At 38.3% G+C, this 23221-nt stretch overlaps 1 protein-coding gene across 1 annotated transcript in view; it reads left to right on the forward strand.

Annotated features, from left to right (window-relative positions):
- Positions 1 to 7378: 7378 nt before the first annotated feature.
- ANKUB1 (ankyrin repeat and ubiquitin domain containing 1) overlaps positions 7379 to 23221 on the forward strand; it is a 41005-nt gene continuing 25162 nt past the window's right edge. Inside the window, exons 1-2 of the mRNA XM_061193553.1 lie at positions 7379 to 7468; positions 8789 to 8932. Coding sequence (XP_061049536.1) covers positions 7379 to 7468; positions 8789 to 8932 — 234 coding nt within the window. The remainder of the gene's footprint in view (positions 7469 to 8788; positions 8933 to 23221) is intronic.

Below are 23221 nucleotides of genomic sequence, written 5' to 3' on the forward strand. Positions count from 1 at the left end.
AAGTGGAATGCAGTATAAAAGGTTCTACAGGTAAAGAATATATGATGCAGTGGAAGAACAGATGTCAACTTTCGGGGGGAGATAAAGAAGGCTTCTTGAAAGACTGAGTTGGGCTTTTTATTTTTGGATTTTATTTCTAATTTAATTTTTTGACTGGTTTATGCATCCACATGGTTCAAAATTTTAAAAGAATTAAAAGATAATACAAGCATTGACAACAGCAAATGCTGGTTAGGATGTGGAGCAAAATCATTGCTGGCAGAAATGCAAAATGGTACAGCCACTCTAGAGGACAATTGGCAGTTTCTTACAAAACTAAACATATTCTTACCATACCATCCAGCAATCACAATCCTTAGTATTTACCCGAATGAACTGAAAACTAATATCCACACAAAAACCTGCACATGGATGTTTATAGCAGCGTTATTCATAAGTGCCAAAACTTGGAAGCAACCAAGATGTCCTTCAGTAGGTGAATGGGTAAACAAACTGTAGTACATCCAGATGATGGAATATTATTACCCACTAAGAAGAAATAAGCTATCAAGCCATGCAAAGACACGGGGGAACCTTAAATGCATATTACTAAATGAGAGCTTATCTGAAAAGGCTACATACTATATGATTCCAACTATATGACATTCTAGAAAAGGCAAAATTATGGAGGCAGTGAAAAGATCAGTTGTTGCCAGGGGCTGGGACAGGAAAGGATGAATAGACAGAGTAGAAAGGATTTTTAGGGCACTGAAACTATTCCATATCATAATATAATGTTGGATACATGTCATTACACATTTGTCAAAACCCATACAATGTACAACACCAAGTGTGCACCCTCATGTAAACTATGGACTTTGGGTGATAATGATGTATCAGTGTAGGCTCATTAATTGTAACAAACGTACTTCTCAGTTCAGGATTTTGATAGTGGGTAAGGCTGTCCTGTGTGGTGGCAGTAGATATGTGGGTACATGAGAACTCTATGTACTTTCTGCTCAATTTTGCTGTGAACCTAAAAGTTCTCTAAATTAAATCTATTTTAAAAAACGATAATACAGTGAAAAGTACTGTCCTCATCCTTGATGCCTGGCTGCTCAAGTCTCCTCTCCATAGGCACCAGGGTGCTTTCTAGTTTCCTGAGTGTATTTCCAGAGATTTTGAGGTATATGCAAACTATATCATATATCATATCTATAGATATGATTTCCCCCTTTTTTCCTCAAATAGTAGTGTATTACATACTCTGTTTTGCACCTTACTTTTTGCCTTATTATAAAACTAACTTTTCATAGTTCTATTTTTTACATTTAAATCTTTGATGCATTTTTAATTTCTCATGATGCTAGGTAAAAAGTAGAGCTCCACTTTTTTTTTTTCAGGTAACTACTGGGTAATTCAACACTATCTTATTTCCCCACACCATCACGACTGATACAATATGCTACATTTTTTTATATTCTTTTTTTCCTTCCAGTTTTATTGAGATATAATTGACATACAGCACTGTGTAAGTTTAAGGTGTACAGCGTAATGATTTGACTTACATACATCATGAAATGATCACCACAATAAGTTCAGTGAACATCCATCATCTCATATAGATACAAAATAAAGAAAAAAATATTTTTTCCTTGTGATGAGCACTCTTAGGATTTCCTCTCTTAACAACTTTCATATATAATATACAGCAGTGTTCATTATATTAATCATGTTGTACATTTCATCTCTAGTACTTATTTATCTTATAACTGGAAGTTTGAAACTTTTGACCATCTTCATCCAATTCCCCCACCCTATGGTAACCACAAATCTGATCTCTTTTTAAAAAGGAACCCTTTTACACTGTTGGTGGGAATGTAAATTGGTACAACCACTATGGACAGCAGTATGGAGGTTCCTTAAAACACTAAAAATAGAACTACCATATGATCCTGCAATCCCACTCCTGGGCATATATCTGGAGAAAACCATAATTCAAAAAAGATACATACACCCCAATGTTCATTGCAGCACTATTTACAATAGCCAAGACATGGAAGCAACCTAAATGTCCACTGACAGATGAATGGATAAAGAAGATACGGTATGTGTGTGTGTGTGTGTGTGTGTATATATATATATATATATATATATATATATATATATATATATATACACACACATACACACATATATATACAATGGAATATTACTCAGCCATAAAAAAGAATGAAATAATGCTATATGCAGCAACATGGAGATTATCATACTAAGTGAATTAAGCCAGACAAAGACAAATATCATATATCACTTATATGTGGGATCTAAAAAAAAAATGATACAAATGAGCTTATATACAAAACAGAAATGGACCCACGGACATAGAAAACAAACTTATGGTTACCAAAGGGGAAAAGCAGGGGGGGAGGGATAAATTAGGAGTTTGGGATTAACATACACACACTACTGTATATATAATAGATAACCAACAAGGATCTATTGTATAGCACAGGGAACTATACTCAATATTTAGTAATACCCTATAAGGGAAAAGAATCTGTAAAAGAATATATATATATGTGTATATATATACATATATATATATATATATGTATGTATATATATACACACACACACATATATATATAGAACTGAATCACTTTGCTGTACACCTGAATCTAACACAACATTGTAAATCAACTGTACTTCAATAAAAAAAAATCTGATCTCTTTTTCTATGAGTTTGTTATTCATTTTCTGAAGTATAATTAATTGACCTACAACCACTATATTAGTTCCTGGTGCACAACATAGTGATTCAACATTTCTATACGTTTCAAAATGATCACCATGATGAGTCTAGTTACCATCTGTCACCATACAAAGATATTACACTATTACTGACTATATTTCCCATGCTGTACATTTCATTCTTGTGACTCAAACTGGAAGTTTGTACCTCTTAATTTGCAAGATGCCACTTTTATCATATACTAAATTCTTGTGAGTCCATTTTTATGCTTTCTATTTTTCCATTGATTTTTCTGACTCTTCATATGCCAGGATCACACTGTTTTAATTTTATTGTAGCATTATAATATATTTTAACATCTTGTAGGTGAGTGCTTTTCACAACTCTTCTCTTCCAGAGCTTTTCTAGCTATACTTGCTTATTTTTCTACGTTAATTTTAGAACATCTTGCCTAGTTTGGAAAAATCCTGTTGGTTAACAATTCTGTATTGTATAATTGAAAGTTGCTAAAAGTAGATCTTAAATGTTCTCACTTCCAAAAAAAAAGGTAACTGTGTGAGGTGATGGATGTGTTAACTAATCTTATTGTGGTAACCATCTCGCAATGTATACATATATCATCACATTGTACACCTTAAACTTACACAGTGTATATGTCAATTGTATCTCAATAAAGCTGGAAAAAGATCCTGTTGGGATTTTTAAATTTATATATTAACTTAGGAAGTTACTTTTATATTGACTTAAGAAGAATTGATGACTAAATCGTTTTGAACCTTCCTTCCAAAGTTACGGTATGCCAGTCCACTTGTTCAAGTCTTTTATGTTTTTTGGTTATGTTTTTACATTTATTTTATACATTTCTTACATGTTTCCTGCTAAGTTTACTCCTAACATATTATCTTTTTTCTCTTTTATAAATGGAGTATTTTCTTCCATTATAGTCTATATCAGTCATTTGTTTCTAGAAAACTATTAATTTCTGTGTATTACTTATAAATACAGCCACCTAGTTGAATTATTTCATTATTTGTAGTAGTCTTAAAAATTTGATTGCCATGATTTATTGGTTTACAATTATGTCTCCTATGATAGGGATAATTTTACTTACCCTTTTCAACTTTTAATTCTCATATCAGAACGTTTTGGCTAGATGGCCAAGATGGTAGAGTAGGAAGACCCTGAGCTCACCTCCTCTCATGGGCACACCAAAACTAGAACTATTTACAGAGCAACTATTGATGAGAAAGACCAGAATCTAGCAGAAAAGATCTTCTACAACTAAAGATACAAAGAAGGAACCACAAGGAGATGGGTAGGAAGGCTAGAGATGCGATATAGTCAAGACCCATACCCCTGGGTGGGTGACCGACAAATGGGAAGATTATTACAATTGCAGAGGTTCTCCCCAGGGAGCAAGGGGTTCGAGTCCCACGTCAGGTTCCCCAGCCCGGGGATCCTGCACTGAGAAGACAAGCCCCCAAAATGTTTGGCTTTGAAGGCCAGTGGGGCTTACTTTCAGGAGAGCCAGAGGACTGTGGGAAATAGAGACTCCACTCTTAAAGGGCACACACAGAATCTCACACAGTCCAAGACCCAGAGCAGAAGCAGTAATTTGAAAGGAGGTTGGGTCAGACCCACCTGCTGATCCTGTAGAGTCTCCCAGAGAGGCAGCAGGCAACTGGAGCTCCCCCTGGTGGCAGCCATTCTGGGGCGCTCCGTTCGGCCAGGAGGACACCGGTGCTGGCAAGTGCCATTTTGGAATCCTCCCTCTAGCTTACCAAAACTGGGACCCAGCCCCACGCACCAGCCTGTGAGCGCCAGTACTGGGACGCCTCGGGCCACGCGGCTAGCCTAGAGGGAACACAGCTCCACCCACCAGTAGGCAGGCTGCCTTAAGGAACCCTTGAGCACCCAGCCACCCTGGGACACACCCTGTCCATCAGAGGGCTCAGGACCCAAACCCACACACAAGTGCACTGGCATTAACCCCGGGACCCCAAGGTCCCTACAGCCAGAGACCACGGGACTTGGCTCCGCCTATCAGAGGGCCAGTATCAGCCCCAGGACCAGCATCACACAACAGTGGGCATTAGCCCCAGAAACCCCTGGGCCTCAGGTCTGTCCACCAGCAGGTTAACACCAGCTCCAAGACAGCTTGGACCCCTCAGCCAGCTGCCCTGGGATCTAGCCCCACTCACCAGTGAGCCAGACCAGCTTTAGGATACCCCAGAACCCACAGGCAACCATTTCAGGAACTGACCCCACCCACCAGCATGCCGACACTAGATCCAGGAACCCTGGCCCCGCAACCAGTTACTCCAGAACCAGGTTCCACCCACCAGTGGGATAGCACTAGCCCTGGGACCCCCCTGGGGCTCTGCAGCCAGCCACCTCAGGACCCAGCCCACCAACCAGTAGCCAGCAGCTCCATACAAGTCAGGACCTGGCAACCAACCAGACCAGGGGCCAGCCATGCCTACAAGAGACGGGCATTTACTCCAAAAGGCAAGTCTACTGCAGAATATAAAAATATACATGTGTAAGAAAACATGCAGCTCAGGAAGCTATAAAGCACTTGGTTGTGATTTCTTAATGCCTATGAGCTTCTTTAAAATCCTCTGCCCTAGGTTAGTTTCTCTAAAAGCAGAGCCTGAGACAGGGATTGGGATGTATGCCAATTACTGAGGGAGAACTCAAGAAAAACTTAGTAAGGAAGAGAGTTAAGCAGGATTCGGAAAAAGAAAGAGCTGAAGAAGGATGTAGTCTCAGGTAAAGTCCAGCTATGGCCTGCTCTACAGAGACCCTCTGCAGAATTTTCACCCCTTAATATAAGAGAGTGGGCGTTTTGTAGCCCCTTTGCAGTCAATTATTGAGGAGGGGTGCATAGCTTTCCTGGCAAGGCAGCTCCCATCAGCTGAGGGCAACTCTTTGGAAAAGGGGGTGTAGCTATAAGCCTTTAGCAGTAAACAGTAAAGGCAGCTGGAGGGGGTGAGGTAGGGTGAGCAAGACACCAAAACAGCATTAACTATGTCGTATGTTAATACTCTTTCTATCAAAATGCTGACAGCATAAGAAGATATCATTGTGTTACAACACTTGAAAAACATGAGGCCAAAAGTATTAGCTTTGCAGTGAAATCCTTTGCCTTTTTTATGTTTTCCATTTTCTCAAATTTCTTATAGTTGGAACTCAGACTGTGAATGAATAGAATCAGTTAACCGGTATAATAAGCACCTATCATGTGACTCACATTATGCTAAGTGCTGTTAAGAATAAAAAGAAATGAAAGATAGGGATTCTGTCCTAGGTCTGTCTTCAGGAAGAAGACAAGATTTACAAACACTAAAAAATGATCAGGGCTTCCCTAGTGGTGCAGTGGTTAAGAATCCGCCTGCCAATCTTCCCGGACGTGGGTTCGAGCCCTGGTCCAGGAAGATCCCACATGCTGCAGAGCAACTAAGCCCATGCACCACAACTACTGAGCCTGCGCTCTGGAGCCCGCGATCCACAACTACTGAAGCCCGCATGCCACAACTACTGAAGCCCACGCACCTAGAGCCCGTGCTCTGCAACAAGAGAAGCCACTGCAGTGAGAAACCCGCGCATCACAACTAAGAGTAGCCCCTGCTCGCCACAACTAGAGAAAGCCCGCACACAACAACGAACACCCAATGCAGCCAAAAATAAATAAAATAAAATAATTTTTTAAAATGATCAGACATAATAGCATTAGAACAAGTGTATAATACTGGGGATTTCAGAGGAGAGTCTTAGAATTAAGTTCCAGTAAAATATAAGCTTGCGTAATGGTGATTAATATCTTTGCTCATTTTTTGAGGGTGGTTTGAAATATTTTCCACCGACACTCATTAAGGGAAGTTGAAGGAAATAACAACGGTAAATTGTTCTAAATAACATAAGGGCAAGGACGAAAAGAAATACCAACTATATTGTGTCGTTATTGGGTAGATTCCATTACGCAGAGATGGAAAGGGAAAACCACAGAGTCATTTGCCTACACATTAATCTCCCTAGTGCAAGTGGATATTGTTCTGTACCCTGTGGCAGGATTAGAAATACCGCCAGGGAACAAGTACACAAAGTTGCTATGGAAACCAGAATGCTTCAGCTCAGAGTTATTTACAGAGAACTTCCAGGATGATTACCTTCAATAAAGTCAACTCTGTTTTGCTTCACTCTGTGCCAGTGCATCCCAATTCAAATATCTAGTTCTAAGGGTCCTTCCATCAGCTGTACTTGGATGAATATGGATTCAAGTATCAGTGGATGGTGGTCACATTACCAAGTATAATTTATGTGTGGCATTTTTGTATTACATGCTTGACGCTTGTTCACACTTGCCTCAACCATTGTCAAGTTTTCTGGTTTCCGTAATAGAGGAACAGGTGGCTGTTGACTAATGCCACTGGCAGAGAAACATTTCCTCCAATGTAGCTGCTGTCAGTTTCACCGGATACTGTGGTACTGCGGGACTTCTCTCTCCACGTTCTCTCAACTCGCCTTTGAGGCTAGACAGTGACAGCTGCCTCTGGCCATCACTTTTGTCCTTAAATGTGAACTGGGATTCTCCCAGCTATCCAATAGGATCTTTGAAAACAGCTTCTTTCTTTTTTTGACAAAATGAGGATTTTCATAGCTTTTGAAGGATCTTTTGAACCATTTGATGTTTCAGCAGATGAAACTGTGGAGGCTGTCAAGCTGATGATAAAGGTACATACTTTGTCCCTGAGCCACTAAGATGTGCATTAATTTTAACTATGCAGTGAAGTTTAAACTGTACGTGGGGTAGAGATACTATTGGGTGCATTTTCAGCAAACAGGGAACTAAAACTATTTGAAAATATCATTGTTTGCTTACATAATTGTTTGTTAGAAGATATTAACTCTGGAGGTGTTAGACAGGAAAATTCTCAGGGGAAAAAAAGTTTAGCTTATCTTTATGATATTTGTAGATTGTGTATTGGCCAGATAGTATTACTGAAATTCTTCATAAAAGGAGAAAAACAAGGCACTAACTCTAGGCCAGGTAAAGTGGAGCATACCAGTTGTCAGATAGATGGCCTGTGTGGTAAGCAAGCAACTATAAAGAACCAAAGGATTTTGGAGGTGGAGAGGACTTCTGGGCTATAGCCTCATTTTGCATCCAGGGAAAACTGAAGCTCAGATAGATTGACCATTTAACCTGGGATCACAGAGCCAGAATAAAAAATAATTTGGGTGCAGTACTTTTCTTACAAATTTCTTATAAATACTCAATATGAAATGGAAAATTAAGACAAATATTTAGGAACTGACCATCAAATGGTATTTAACTTGGAGATGATTTATTCCCAGTTACTAAGGAGCATTTACTGAATCATAGTTACATGATATATAGTAAATTACTATGATCCCTAAAATCTATATCTTCTAACACAGAAGGTCTTAATCTTTATGTATCGTGGATCCCTTTGGCAGTCTGGTGAAGCCTATGGACTCCTCAGAATGTCTTTAAATGCATAAAATAAAATACATACCCCCAAAAAGGAAACCAGTTATACTGAAATACAATTTTAAAAAATTTAAAAACATATTGTGATATTGTGACGTGGGTTTCCTTATTAACACATTAACAAGTGTTTGCAGTGTATCTCATAACTATTACAATTTCAAAGGAGATCAGTATAAATAATATTTCGAGATATCTGCAGCAACTATAATGGGATATGAAAATATCCGTGATTTCTATTGGTGACAAAGTCACAGGAACAGTCAATTACTGCTACTTTAGCTTGTTGTCTATATACATAATGAAAATCCCAATTTTATTTGGAGTTAATAAAAAACAAATGTAGTTTTTTGCCACCTAAGTTCTAACCATCAACTTTTGGGGATGTCTAAAGACTTCAGATTAAGAACCCCTGTCTAATACTTCCTCCTTCTGTCCCAATTTTATAATACTCAGTGGAAAATGTAAAAGATAAGAGATTACATTGCTGGTCTAGTAATGTAGAGATATGCTGTTTTCATAATATGCTATTGATTTTCAAGGATTATTTCCACATTCCTCTCTCTGAAGATGAACAAGGCAGGAGGTATCTGGAGCTGATGTACGCTGGAGCAGCCCTAAAGGACACCTGGAGTCTTACTGATGTCGGAATATCTTTTTGTTCAACTCTCAAATGCTTTGTTAAGGTATGACGGATGATCAGAGTAACATTTGTCCAAGATGTCTACCTCATTTCAGATAAAGTTATGAATAATTCAAGCAAAGTATTTCACAACGTAGGAAGAGGTTTTCTCTTCTTGCCTTCCCCTCTCTTCCACTTGCATAACTAGACTTAGGCACAATTTGTGCTGTAAGGGGAAATAAGGCATGGAGACTGGATAGAGCTCCCTTTGTTTACTCTTTCTCTCCCTTCCCTCCTCTATCCCCCTTGTTGCCTGCCCCAAAACAGTCATCACAGAGCAACCCATAAACCAATATAGGATCAAGGCCAAGGGGCTGATCTGGAATACTGATGTGGGAGAAAGATTAGGTCACTTCCACAGCCTTACAATGGATTAGGGGAATGAGGAAAGGGAAGAAATTCTCAGTAACAATAAGAATGAAATGGCAGTACCTACATTCAAATCCAACAGCGCAGCCATTCATGAATTACGTGTACACGTAACAGAGACAGCATTTTCCATTTATACTGTCCTTAATCAGTGGTGCTTAATTTGGGGTCCATGGCTGGCTTTAGGAACAAAACCCTAAAACTGCAAAATATGCAAAATTATGTACCTGGAGACTTTCTGGGTGAAGGATCCTTAACTTTTCACAATTTCTCAAAGAGACAGGTAGCCTAAAGAGTACTAAGAGCTGCTCTTTAGGATAGAAATAGTATTCAGTACTAGTTCTCTACCCCATATGAAAACACGAGCCTCAAGGAACTTAGTAAAGTACATATTCTCTGCTAAATGGGGCACTTATTTTCTCATAGTTAGCATTAAAAAAAGTTTATGGTAGCTAAAGCTAACTCTTTTTCTTTTCATGTATTTTACTGATTGACTAAGTGAGAAGTCTATTTTTTAAAGGAATTTTCTAAAATATTTATTATCAAGTAGTAAAGATAAGTCACAGAAAAAGAAACATTGTATGATCCCATTTATGTAAATAAAAAGGCCATATTTTATACATGTTTTAATGTCTTATAAGCATTTATTCATGTATTTATTTTTTTTAATCTTATTATGCTTTTTTAGATACATTTTTAAAGTTTATTTTTTATTGGGGTAACATTGGTTTATAACATTACATTACATATCTTTCATGTGTACAGTATTATATTTCTACTTCTTTATACTCTACAGCGTGCTCACCACTAGAAATTTAGTTTCCATCCGTCTCCACACAGTTGATCCCCTTTACCCATCTCGTCCTCCTCCCACCACCCCTTCCCCTCTGCTAACCACTATTCTGCTCTCTATATCTACGTTTTGGTTTGGTTTGTTCAATTTTTTGTGTTAGTTTGCTTGTTTTTTATATTCCATGTATGAATGAAATCATATGGTATTTGTCTTTCTCCATCTAACTTATTTCACTTACCATAAATTCCTCTAGGTCCATCATGTTGTCACAAATGGCAAGATTTAATCATTTTTAAGCCTGAGTAGTTCCATTGTATGTGTATATATATATATATATATATATATATATATATATATATATATATATATATATATATACGTTGTGTGTGTATATATACATACACATACACACCACATCTTCTTTATCCATTTGTTCATTGATGGGCATTTATGTTGTTTCCATATCTTGGCTATGGTAAATGATGCTGCAATGAATATAGGGGTGCATATATCTTTTTGAATTACTGTTTTGCTCTGTGGAATCTTTTTAGTTTGTTTTAGTACCATTTGTTTTCCTTTTGTTTCCCTTGCCTGAGGAGACATATCTAGAAAGATATTGCTAAGACCAATGTCAAAATGCATACTGCCTATGTTCTATTCTATTGCATTTTATGGTTTGGTAAGTTTTCTTAAACTTACATTTAAGTCTTTAATCTATTTTGAGTTGATTTTTGTGTATGGTATGAGATATTGATCTAGTGTCTTTCCTTTTTCTTTCTTTCTTTTCTTTTAATGTGGCTATCCAGTTTTCTCAGCAACATTTATTGAAGAGACTATCCTTTCTCCATTGTATGTTCTTTGCTCCTGTGTTGTAAATTAATTGTCCATATATGTGTGGGTTTATTTTGGAGCTCTCAATTCTGTTCCATTAATCTATACATCTGTTGTTCTGCCAATACCATGCCATTTTTATTACTATGGCTTTGTAATATAGTTTGAAATCAGAGCGTGTGATACCTTCAGCTTTGTTCTTTTTTCTCAAAATTGCTTTGACTATTCAGGGTCTTCTGTGGTTCCATATAAATTTTAGGATTTTTTTGTTCTATTTCTGTGAAAAATGTCCTTGGGATCTTGATAAGGATTGCATTGAATCTGTAGATTGTTTTTGTTATTATGGACATTTTAACAATGTTGCTTCTTACAGTCAATGAGCATGGCATATCTTTCCATTTCTTTGTGTCTTCTTCGGTTTCATACAACAACGTCTTATAGTTTTCAGTGTACAGGTCTTTCACCTCCTTGGTTAAATTTATTCCTAGGTATTTTATTCTTTTTGTTGTGATTGTAAATGGGATTGTTTTCTTAATTTCTCTTTCTGCTAGTTCATTGTTACCATCTAGAAATGCAACAGATTTTTGAAGGTTGATTTTGTACCCTGCAACTTTGTTCATTATTTCTAATAGTTTTTTGGTGGAGTCTTTAGGGTTTCTCTATATAAAATCATGTCATCCATAAATAGTGACAGCTTTACATCTTCCTTTCTAATTTGAATGCCTTTCCTTTCTTTTTCTTGCTTAATTGCTCTGGCTTGAACTTCCCAATATGTTGAATAAGAGTGGCAAGCGTGGGCATCCTTGTCTTGTTCCTGATTTTAGAGGTATTATTTTTAGGTTCTTGAAAAATGTCTAGTTATCAAAAAAGGAAATAAAAACAATTCTAATTTCTTCTGCTTTTCTCCCTCTGATACTCAGAAAATTGTAGTATAATACTTTTTTAAGCAGACCTAAATTCTATGTCATTTCTTAAATGTCTCATGTCTTTAAATATGTATACACATACTGTGTTTTTGTTACTGTACAGTATAAACCTGCTAAAATTTCCTGGAATTCTCCAATACCAATAATGATGTTCAAGACTTTTTTGTTGTTTGCTTACTTGGAGATAGTGGTATAAGATCAATACTAATATTTGAAATAGCTAGAGGAATCTAATTGAACCATAGCTATTCAGGGATGTAGACAAAGTGTGTTAAGAGTATGAATAGAATACTTTTACTCAACTAAGCACTGACTTTATTTTATTATTTAAAAAAATTTTTATTTATTTTTGAGTAGGTAGTACATTCGCATGGTGCTCAATTCCAGTGGTACAGCAGGATACACAGTAAAAAGTCTCTCTCCTACCTCTGGCCCCCAATTTTCCTCCCCAAAGTAAACTGTGTTCATAGTTTTACTTACAAAAATATTTCATAACTTCTGCCAATTAAGCATCATCTGTCACAGTGATGCAAGCTGCCTTTGCACTGAACTCTAACCTTTCCCTGGAGTTCTAAACTGCTAATGACAAGAACAGAATGTAGAGGTAAAAGACTATTCTAGAAAGCCCAGGCAGAATATAATTATGAGTCACAGGACTGGCCGACATGAAGGGTTTAATTAAAAACTCTCAAGTTCCATAGAATTTTTACTGATCTTCATCTTCACCTTCTCTGGCAGAATCACATTTAGAGAATTTATCACTAGTTTTGGGAAGGAAAACAGTATCTTGAATCTGAAGGAAGAGAATTACCTGCAAAGCCATAAATACTGGTTTCCATCCTAACTCAGTTCCTGTTAAATTAGATGATAAAACAGGCCTATTTCAAAAGTCCACACTATTCACTGTTTATGTATGATAACGTCCAAATTGGGTTTGTAACAACGAAAATACTTTATGAAAACATCCCTTGCTTCAAAGAATGAAGTCATATCAACTCTATACTGTTTGATCTATCTTAGGTAACCAAAGGCTACCTTCTAAGTCATATTATTGCTTTATTGCATAATTAGATGCATACAAACTTAAGTAGTACTTTTCCTATCTAACTATGTTACTTCATGCAATTAGTTCTATTTTCTGAGAATCTAGGAAAGCTAGAGTCTCAATTTATTTTGGTACAACTTAGAAATAGCATGATATGAACCAAAAACTTGGCAAGTAAGCAATTTTTTCTTTTTAAAAAGATGTAAGTAGATACCATGTGTCATGAAATAAATCCGGACTATTTGGTTTCTTTATTGCCCTTATATTTTTGTATGGATTACAAGGTTTTGCTTGTGTGAAAAGCAGGAAAGACGTTAGATAAATGGAGGTGTTCTATTCTAAAGAGTCAATAGATTTTCCAGTTTCTCTGCTAATTACACTTTCTCCTTTAATGGTAATGTAGACACATTTGGAAAAGTGAATGGGGGATGGCATAAGAACAGTGGGGAAAGAACATTGCCTTAATTTTTCTTTCTTTGGAAAAGAACTCCTATAGAAGCCATAAGAAATATTTTCTCTGGCATGTATCTCCATGTTCTATTAGCACAGGTTTCAGCCCTGCCCATTCATTGCTGATGCTGTTGCAGTGTTCCTGTAAACCACGCGTGAGGCATTGCAAAGGCCTGGGTCACTGTGTGGCATGCAGAGGTGCTATTGCCATTTACCTCCTTCATTCTAACCCACGTAACTGTGGAAACTATTGCTTGAGTTTTGTTCATTGTTGTCACCCAGTGCATAGAATAATACCTGGCACACAGTAGGCTCTCCATAAATATGTGTTGAGTAAATAAGTTGATGAAGGCTTGAGGGATAAAGTATGAAAATAAACAAGAAGGTATATGATTGTTGTGAGAAACGTCATAGGTATTGAGATGCATTTCGGGGTTTGGGTTCCCTCCCTTGCTGTGGCATCTCTCCTCCCCTTCTACCCTTGAGGTAAAGTGCTCCAGTCTTAGTGCTTTTCCCTATCCACCATCAGGGTTCTTAGGTTGCAAGCAGCAGAAAGGAACCTGGACAATTAAAGAGGAAAACAAACATATAAGAAAGGCTATTGTGTAGTTCACAGTCTTGACAGGAAGATTAGAGAATCAGGCTCAGAGATTATGCAGCCAGAAATAATTTCTAAATCATGACCCACAACTAGTCCAGGAAGGCCCCCGGCACAGCCACCCTCAAAACAGGCACTGGACGCAGCTGCCAGCCCTGTTGCCAGGCCAGCAGTGCTTCAGATCTGCCACTGCCAGGGAAGAGTCCCTGTGTATGCTGCTTCTCTGCCTTCCTGGCTCTGAATTCAAAGTGGAGGTGGATGGGGAGGCTTGACTGGGCAGCACCCTGGTCACACATCTGGGTCGCACAGCAAAGGGGGCTGAGAAGCAACCATCTGGCAGTTTGTATCTTCTAAACTGTGAGGGAGACTCATTCTCCCTAACACTCTTTTTTTTTTTTTTTTGCCACACTGCACAGCTTATGGGATCTCACCAGGGATTGAACCCGGGCCACAGCAATGAAAGCCCGGAATCCTAACCACTAAGCCACCAGGGAACTCCCTCCCTAACACTCTTTATGGCTTCCCCTGCCTCCTTCTATCACAATACTTCCACCAACGGAAGGCTGCAGTTAAAACTTAGTTAATTCTTTCTGGCATCCTTGGAAAGTTGTTTTATGGTGAAAGATTGTGTTATTTGTGGCACCATTGAGTAGATGTCTATCAGACAAATTGGAGAAGTTTGAACTATAGTAGTAGGTCTAAAATTGATTCAAAATCATATACATTTTAGCTTTCAAAAGGCACTTTTAAAACACCGAAATCTAGGGACTTCCCAGGTGGTGCAGTGGTTAAGAATCCACCTGCCAATGCAGGGGACACGGGTTTGAGCCCTGGTCTGGGAAGATCCCACATGCCTCAGAACAACTAAGCCCGTGCGCCACAACTACTGAGCCTGCGCTCTAGAGCCCGTGAGCCACAACTACTGAGCCCACGTGCCACAACAACTGAAGCCAGCGCGCCTAGAGCCCGTGCTCCACAACAGGAGAAGCCACTGCAATGAGAAGCCCACACACCACAATGAAGAGTAGCCCCCACTCGCCGCAACTAGAGAAAGCCTGCGCACAGCAACAAAGACCCAATGCAACCAAATAAATAAATAAATTTATAAAAAAAAAAAAACACCAAAATCTATGAGATGCATATGTGAATTTAGATTTTAAACACAATTTAAACACAAAAACATGTATAAACATGCTCCTTAAGATGTATAATTTACAAATAAAAACATGTTTCTAAATAAAATGGCTATTTTTTTCTAATCTTAAAGCCTTAAAGAATAGTATATAAAGAATTTGGTGGGGAATTCTCTGGCAGTCCAGTGGTTAGGACTCCATGCTCTTACTGCTGAGGGCCGGGGTTCAAGCCCTGGTCAGAAACTGTGGGGAGCTAAGATCCTGCAAGCCATGAAGCGCAGCCGAGGGTGAAAAAAAAAGAATTTGTCGAAGAAAGTTGTTTCAATTCACTGTCCTAGACTGCAAGTATAACCTCTCCAGAATGACTATCATAAAAAAGGAGAAGTTCATGAGGCTAAGATGTTTATGAAGACATCTCAACTTGCAGTTTAACAAAAACAAACATTATTTCCCCTTTTGGTCTACTCTGGAACACTTGGGGCATGTTTCTGCTTATTTGGTGCTGCAACTCCAAAATAGCAAAATATATTAAAAAAAAAAAAAAAGGGGGGGGGGAACCAAGAGGCAGAGTAGAAGGACGTGCTCTCACTCCCTCTTGCGAGAACACCAGATTGTCTGCTGGACAATCATCAACAGGAAGACACTGGAACTCACCAGAAAAGATACCCCACATCCAAAGACAAAGGAGAAGCCACAATGAGATGGTAGGGGCACAATCACAGTAAAATCAAATCCCATAACTGCTGGGTGGGTGACTCACAGCCTGCAGAACACTTACACCACAGAAGTCCACCCACTGGAGTGAAGGTTCTGAGCCCCACGTCAGGCTTCCCAACCTGGGGGTCCAGCAACGGGAGGAGGAATTCCTAGAGAATCAGACTGTGAAGCCTAGTGGGATTTGATTGCAGGACTTCGACAGGACTGGGGGAAACAGAGACTCCACTCTTGGAGGGCACACACAAAGTAGTGTGCGCATCGGGACGCAGGGGAAGGAGCAGTGACCCCAGGGGAGACTGAACCAGACCTACCTGCTAGTGTTGGAGGGTCTCCTGCAGAGGTGGGCGGTGGCTGTGGCTCACTGTGGGGACAAGGACACTGGCAGCAGAAGTTCTGGGAAGTACTCCTTGGCCTGAGCCCTCCCAGAGTCCGCCATTAGCCCCACCAAAGAGCCCGGGTAGGCTCCAGTGTTGGGTTGCCTCAGGCCAAACAACCAACAGGGAGGGAAGCCAGCCCCACCCATCAGCAGTCAAGTGGATTAAAGTTTTACTGAGCTCTGCCTACAGAGCAACAGTCAGCTCTACCCACCACCAGTCCCTCCCATCAGGAAACTTACACAAGCCTCTTAGATAGGCTCAACCACCAGAGGGCAGACAGCAGAAGCAAGAAGAACTACAATCCTGCAGCCTGTGGAACAAAAACCACATTCACAGAAAGATGAAAAGGCAGAGGGCTATGTACCAGATGAAGGAACAAGATAAAACCCCAGAAAAACAACTAAATGAAGTGGAGATAGGCAACCTTCCAGAAAAAGAATTCAGAATAATGATAGTGAAGGTGATCCAGGACCTCAGAAAAAGAATAGAGGCAAAGATCAAGAAGATGCAAGAAATGCTTAACAAAGACCTAGAAGAATTAAAGAACAAACAAACAGAGATAAACAATACAATAACTGAAATGAAAACTACACTAGAAGGAATCAATAGCAGAATAACTGAGGCAGAAGAACAGATAAGTGACCTGGAAGACAGAATGGTGGAATTCACTGCTGCGGAACAGAATAAAGAAAAAAGAATGAATAGAAATGAAGACAGCCTAAGAGACCTCTCGGACAACATTAAACGCAACAACATTCGCATTATAGGGGTCCCAGAAGGAGAAGAGAGAGAGAAAGGACCAGAGAAAATATTTGAAGAGATTATAGTCAAAAACTTCCCTAACATGGGAAAGGAAATAGCCACCCAAGTCCAGGAAAGGCAGAGAGTCCCATATAGGATAAACCCAAGGAGAAACACGCCGAGACACACAGTAATCAAACTGGCAAAAATTAAAGACAAAGAAAAATTATTGAAAGCAGCAAGGGAAAAATGACAAATAACATACAAGGGAACTCCCATAAGGTTAACAGCTGATTTCTCAGCAGAAACTCTACAAGCCAGAAGGGAGGGTCATGATATACTTAAAGTGATGAAAGGGAAGAACCTACAGCCAAGATTACTCTACCCAGCAAGGATCTCATTCAGATTCGATGGAGAAATCAAAAGCTTTACAGACAAGCAAAAGCTAAGAGAATTCAGCATCACCAAACCAGCTCTACAACAAATGCTAAAGGAACTTCTCTAAGTGGGAAACACAAGAGAAGAAAAGGACCTACAAAAACAAACCCAAAACAATTAAGAAAATGGTCATAGGAACATACATATCGATAATTACCTTAAACGTGAATGCATTAAATGCTCCAACCAAAAGACACAGGCTTGCTGAATGGACACAAAAACAAGACCCATCTATATGCTGTCTACAAGAGACCCACTTCAGACGTAGGGACACTTACAGACTGAAAGTGAGGGGATGGAAAAAGATATTCCATGCAAATGGAAATCAAAAGAAAGCTGGAGTAGCAATACTCATATCAGATAAAATAGACTTTAAAATAAAGAATGTTACAAGAGACAAGGAAGGACACTACATAATGACCAAGGGATCAATCCAAGAAGAAGATATAACCATTATAAATATATATGCACCCAACATAGGAGCACCTCAATACATAAGGCAACTGTTAACAGCTCTAAAAGAGGAAATCAACAGTAACACAATAGTAGTGGGGGACTTTAACACCTCACTTACACCAATGGACAGATCATCCAAAATGAAAATAAATAAGGAAACAGAAGCCTTAAATGACACAATAGAGCAGATAGATTTAATTGATATTTATAGGACATTCCATCCAAAAACAGCAGATTACACTTTCTTCTCAAGTGCACATGGAACATTCTCCAGGATAGATCACATGTTGGGTCACAAATCAAGCCTCAGTAAATTTAAGAAAATTGAAATCATATCAAGCATCTTTTCTGACCACAACGCTATGAGATTAGAAATGGATTACAGGGAAAAAAAAGTAAAAAACACAAACACATGGAGGTTAAGCAATACGTTACTAAATAACCAAGAGATCACTAAGAAAATCAAAGAGGAAATCAAAAAATACCTGGAGACAAATGACAATGAAAACACGATGATCCAAAACCTATGGGATGCAGCAAAAGCAGTTCTCAGAGGGAAGTTTATAGCTATACAAGCCTACCTCAAGAAACAAGAAAAATCTCAAATAAACAGTCTAACCTTACACCTAAAGGAACTAGAGAAAGAAGAACAAACAAAACCCAAAGTTAGCAGAAGGAAAGAAATCATAAAGATCAGAGCGGAAATAAATGAAATAGAAACAAAGAAAACAATAGCAAAGATCAATAAAACTAAAAGCTGGTTCTTTGAGAAGATAAACAAAAGTGATAAACCATTAGCCAGACTCATCAAGAAAAAGAGGGAGAGGACTCAAATCAATAAAATTAGAAATGAAAAAGGAGCAGTTACAACAGACACCGCAGAAATACAAAGCATCCTAAGAGACTACTACAAGCAACTCTATGCCAATAAAATGGACAACTTGGAAGAAATGGACAAATTCTTAGAAAGGTATAAGCTTCCAAGACTGAACCAGGAAGAAATAGAAAATATGAACAGACCAGTCACAAGTAATGAAATTGAAACTGTGATTAAAAATCTTCCAACAAACAAAAGTCCATGACCAGATGGCTTCACAGGTGAATTCTGTCAAACATTTAGAGAAGAGATAATACCCATCCTTCTCAAACTCTTCCAAAAAATTGCAGAGGAAGGAACACTCCCAAACTCATTCTACGAGGCCACCATCACCCTGATACCAAAACCAGACAAAGATACTACAAAAAAAGAAAATTACAGACCAATATCACTCATGAATACAGATGCAAAAATCTCAGCAAAATACTAGCAAACAGAATCCAACAACACATTAAAAGGATCATACACCATGATCAAGTGTGATTTATCCCAGGGATGCAAGGATTCTGCAATATATGGAAATCAATCAATGTGATACACCATGTTAACAAATTGAAGAATAAAAACCATACAAGCATCTCAATAGATGCAGAAAAAGCTTTTGACAAAATTCAACTCCAATTTATGATAAAAGCTCTCCAGAAAGTGGGCATAGAGGGAAACTACCTCCACATAATAAAGACCATATACGACAAACCCACAGCAAACATCATTCTCAATGGTGAAAAACTGAAATCATTTCCTCTAAGATCAGGAACAAGACAAGGATGTCCACTCTCACCACTATTATTCAACATAGTTTTGGAAGTCCTAGCCACGGCAATCAGAGAAGAAAAATAAATAAAAGGAATACAAATTGAAAAAGAAGAAGTAAAACTGTCACTGTTTGCAGATGACATGATACTATACATAGAGAATACTAAAGATGCCACCAGAAAACTACTAGAGCTAATCAATGAATTTGGTAAAGTAGCATGATACAAAATTAATGCACAGAAATCTCTTGCATTCCTATACACTAATGATGAAAAATCTGAAAGAGAAATTAAGGAAACACTCCCATTTACCATTGCAACAAAAAGAATAAAATACCTAGGAATAAACCTACCTAGGGAGACAAGAGTCCTGTATGCAGAAAACTATAAGACACTGATGAAAGAAATTAAAGACGATACCAACAGATGGAGAGATATATCATGTTCTTGGATTGGAAGAATCAATATTGTGAAAATGACTATACTACCCAAAGCAATCTACAGATTCAATGCAATCCCTATCAAATTACCAATGGCATTTTTTACAGAACTAGAACAAAAAATCTTAAAATTTGTATGGAGACACAAAAGACCCTGAATAGCCAAAGCAGTCTTGAGGGGAAAAAACGGAGCTGGAGGAATCAGACTCCCTGACTTCAGACTATACTACAAAGCTACAGTAATCAAGACAATATGGTACTGGCACAAAAACAGAAACATAGACCAAGGGAACAAGATAGAAAGCCCAGAGATAAACCCACGCACCTATGGTCAACTAATCTATGACAAAGGAGGCAAGGATATGCAATGGAGAAAAGACAGTCTCTTCAATAAGTGGTGCTGGGAAAACTGGACAGCTACATGTAAAAGAATGAAATTGGAACAATCCCTAACACCATACACAAAAATAAACTCAAAATGGATTAGAGACCTAAATGTAAGACCAGACACTGTAAAACTCTTAGAGGAAAACATAGGAAGAACACTCTTTGACATAAATCACAGCAAAATCTTTTTTGATCCACCTCTTAGAGTAATGGAAATAAAAACAAAAATAAACAAATGGGACCTAATGAAACTTCAAAGCTTTTGCACAGCAAAGGAAACCACAAACAAGACGAAAAGACAACCCTCAGAATGGGAGAAAATATTTGCAAACGAATCAACGGACAAAGGATTAATCTCCAATATATATAAACAGCTCATGCAGTTCAATTTTTAAAAAACAAACAATCCAATCCAAAAATGGGCAGAAGACCTAAACAGACATTTCTCCAAAGAAGATATACAGATGGCCAAGAAGCATATGAAAAGCTGCTCAACATCACTAATTATTAGAGAAATGCAAATCAAATCTACAATGAGGTATCACCTCACACCAGTTAGAATGGGCATCATCAGAAAATCTACAAACAACAAATGCTGGAGAGGGTGTGGAGAAAAGGGAACCCTCTTGCACTGTTGGTGGGAATGTAAATTGATACAGCCACTATGGAGAACAGTATGGAGGTTCCTTAAAAAACTAAAAATAGAATTACCATATGACCCAGCAATCCCACTACTGGGCATATACCCAGAGAAAACCATAATTCAAAGAGACACATGCACCCCAATGTTCATTGTAGCACTATTTACAATAGCCAGGTCATGGAGGCAACCTAAATGCCCATCGACAGATGAATGGATAAGGAAGATGAGGTACATATATACAATGGAATATTACTCAGCCATAAAAAGGAACGAAATTGGGTCATTTGTAGAGACGTGGATGGATCTAGAGACTGTCATACAGAGTGAGGTAAGTCAGAAAGAGAAAAACAAATATCGTATATTAACGCATATATGTGGAACCTAGAAAAATGGTACAGATGAACCAGTTTGCAGGGCAGAAATTGAGACACAGATGTAGAGAACAAACGTATGGACACCAAGGGGGGAAAGCGGCAGGGTGTGGGGGTGGTGGTGTGATGAACTGGGCGATTGGGATTGACAGGTATACACTGATGTGTATAAAATTGATGACTAATAAGGACCTGCTGTATAAAAAAATTAAATTAAATTAAATTAAAAAAAAAAGAATTTGTGAAAGATACTGCGGTGTTCAAAACTTGCATTACCTTCTCTTTTATGTCTCCTTAACTTTTCCTATTTAATGCACATGTGTGTATTTACAGTGAGTTTGCATTTATTTTTTGTTTTGTTTGTTTTAATTAATTAATTTATTTGGCTGCATTGGGTCTTAGTTGCAGCACACGGGATCTTCATTGTGGCATGCAGGATCTTTTTAGTTGCAACATGTGGGATTTAGTTCCCACATTTGACCAGGGATCAAATCCGGGCTCCCTGCATTGGGAGTGGGGTGTCTTAGCCACTGGACCACCAGGGAAGTCCCCTGCATTTTTTTTTTGAAAACAAAAGTGGAATTATTCCCATGAAATAGATCTATGTATTTTTTTTTTATTGAAAAGTAAGACACTTTGTATGTACCTCCTACCATGGTGTCTTGGTTTGTTTGTAAAACAGAAAATATAATTTTACATTTGTCCAACAGTGATTTGTTTATGGGATTGCTTATTTAATAGCATCTGACTGTCTTGGGTATAACTACCAGTGTTCCCCCATTCAGAACATTTGGGGAGGGGTATCACATAGATAGATGCCTTTTTTTAAATAGATAAGGTGAGTTAGCAAGTTGCTGGTAATCAACAGCTATCTGCTCATTCTCTGTATAAGCAACAGGAAGAAGTGTCACCAACTGGTGTGCTGCACTAGAACTTAAAATGGGTTTCCCACAAAAACAAGGTTTATAAAATGGTGAATATATAGAGTTAAAATAGCACAATGAGAACTATGCTCCAGATATGTTATGAATTATTTACTCAATACATATTTATGGACAGTCTACTCTGTACCAGGTACTATTCTAGGCACTGGGTGACAACAATGAACAAAACTCAAGCAATAGTTTCCACAATAACACAGATTAGAATGAAGGAGGCAAACGTTTATTCATATTCTGAGAAGCATCTTTTAAACTTATTTTTCTAACATCAAACAGTAGTTAGTTAACTGTTAAGGGTGACTTGAGCCTTTGCTGCTTTGTTTGCGTGTTACACATTTAATTTTAAATATAAATTAGAACCTATACCAAGGGCTAACTTTAGGGAAATCAGAGTAATCATAAAAGAAATAAGGAACAACTATTACATAAAATATAATTTTTCTCTCTTCCTCACTATCTTTTTATTCACTTTTCATAGGAATTTCTTCCTGCCCATATATACCCCATGGATTAGGTCAGGCAGATACCTGCCTTAATGGAGTCATAGGAAAACATGAGCATGGTGAAAGGGAAAGGGTGAATCCTTATGTCCTTTCAATTTTTATTGAGCGGATTTATGAGAAGCTGTTGAGAAAAACTGTCCTAAGCACTTTAAATTCAGCCAGCAGCTCAGCTGGCTAATGGCTTTATGCTCAGCAGAAGACATCGGAACCTCTCCCAGTGATCTGGGACACTGAAATGGACCCCAGATCAAAGCACTGCAGCCGAAACTTTCATCAATAACACTACGTACTCCTTAAAAGCTCTTTTAAAGAGATCTGCATGTTGATCACATTCTGGCAATGTGTTATCTGGTAGGTGGGGAATGAATTTAATGTATTATAAACCTGAAGTAGGGAGGGGTCCCTGCAGAAACCCTAGATGAATTTGATGGGAGAAAAGGGGAGGGTAACGGGCGGGACAAGGGAGCAGTGACTGGCTGGAGTCCCCTTGAGGAACCTGGAG

The sequence above is a fragment of the Eubalaena glacialis genome, chromosome 6 (assembly GCF_028564815.1).
Source record: "Eubalaena glacialis isolate mEubGla1 chromosome 6, mEubGla1.1.hap2.+ XY, whole genome shotgun sequence".
Classification (NCBI taxonomy): Eukaryota; Metazoa; Chordata; class Mammalia; order Artiodactyla; family Balaenidae; genus Eubalaena; species Eubalaena glacialis.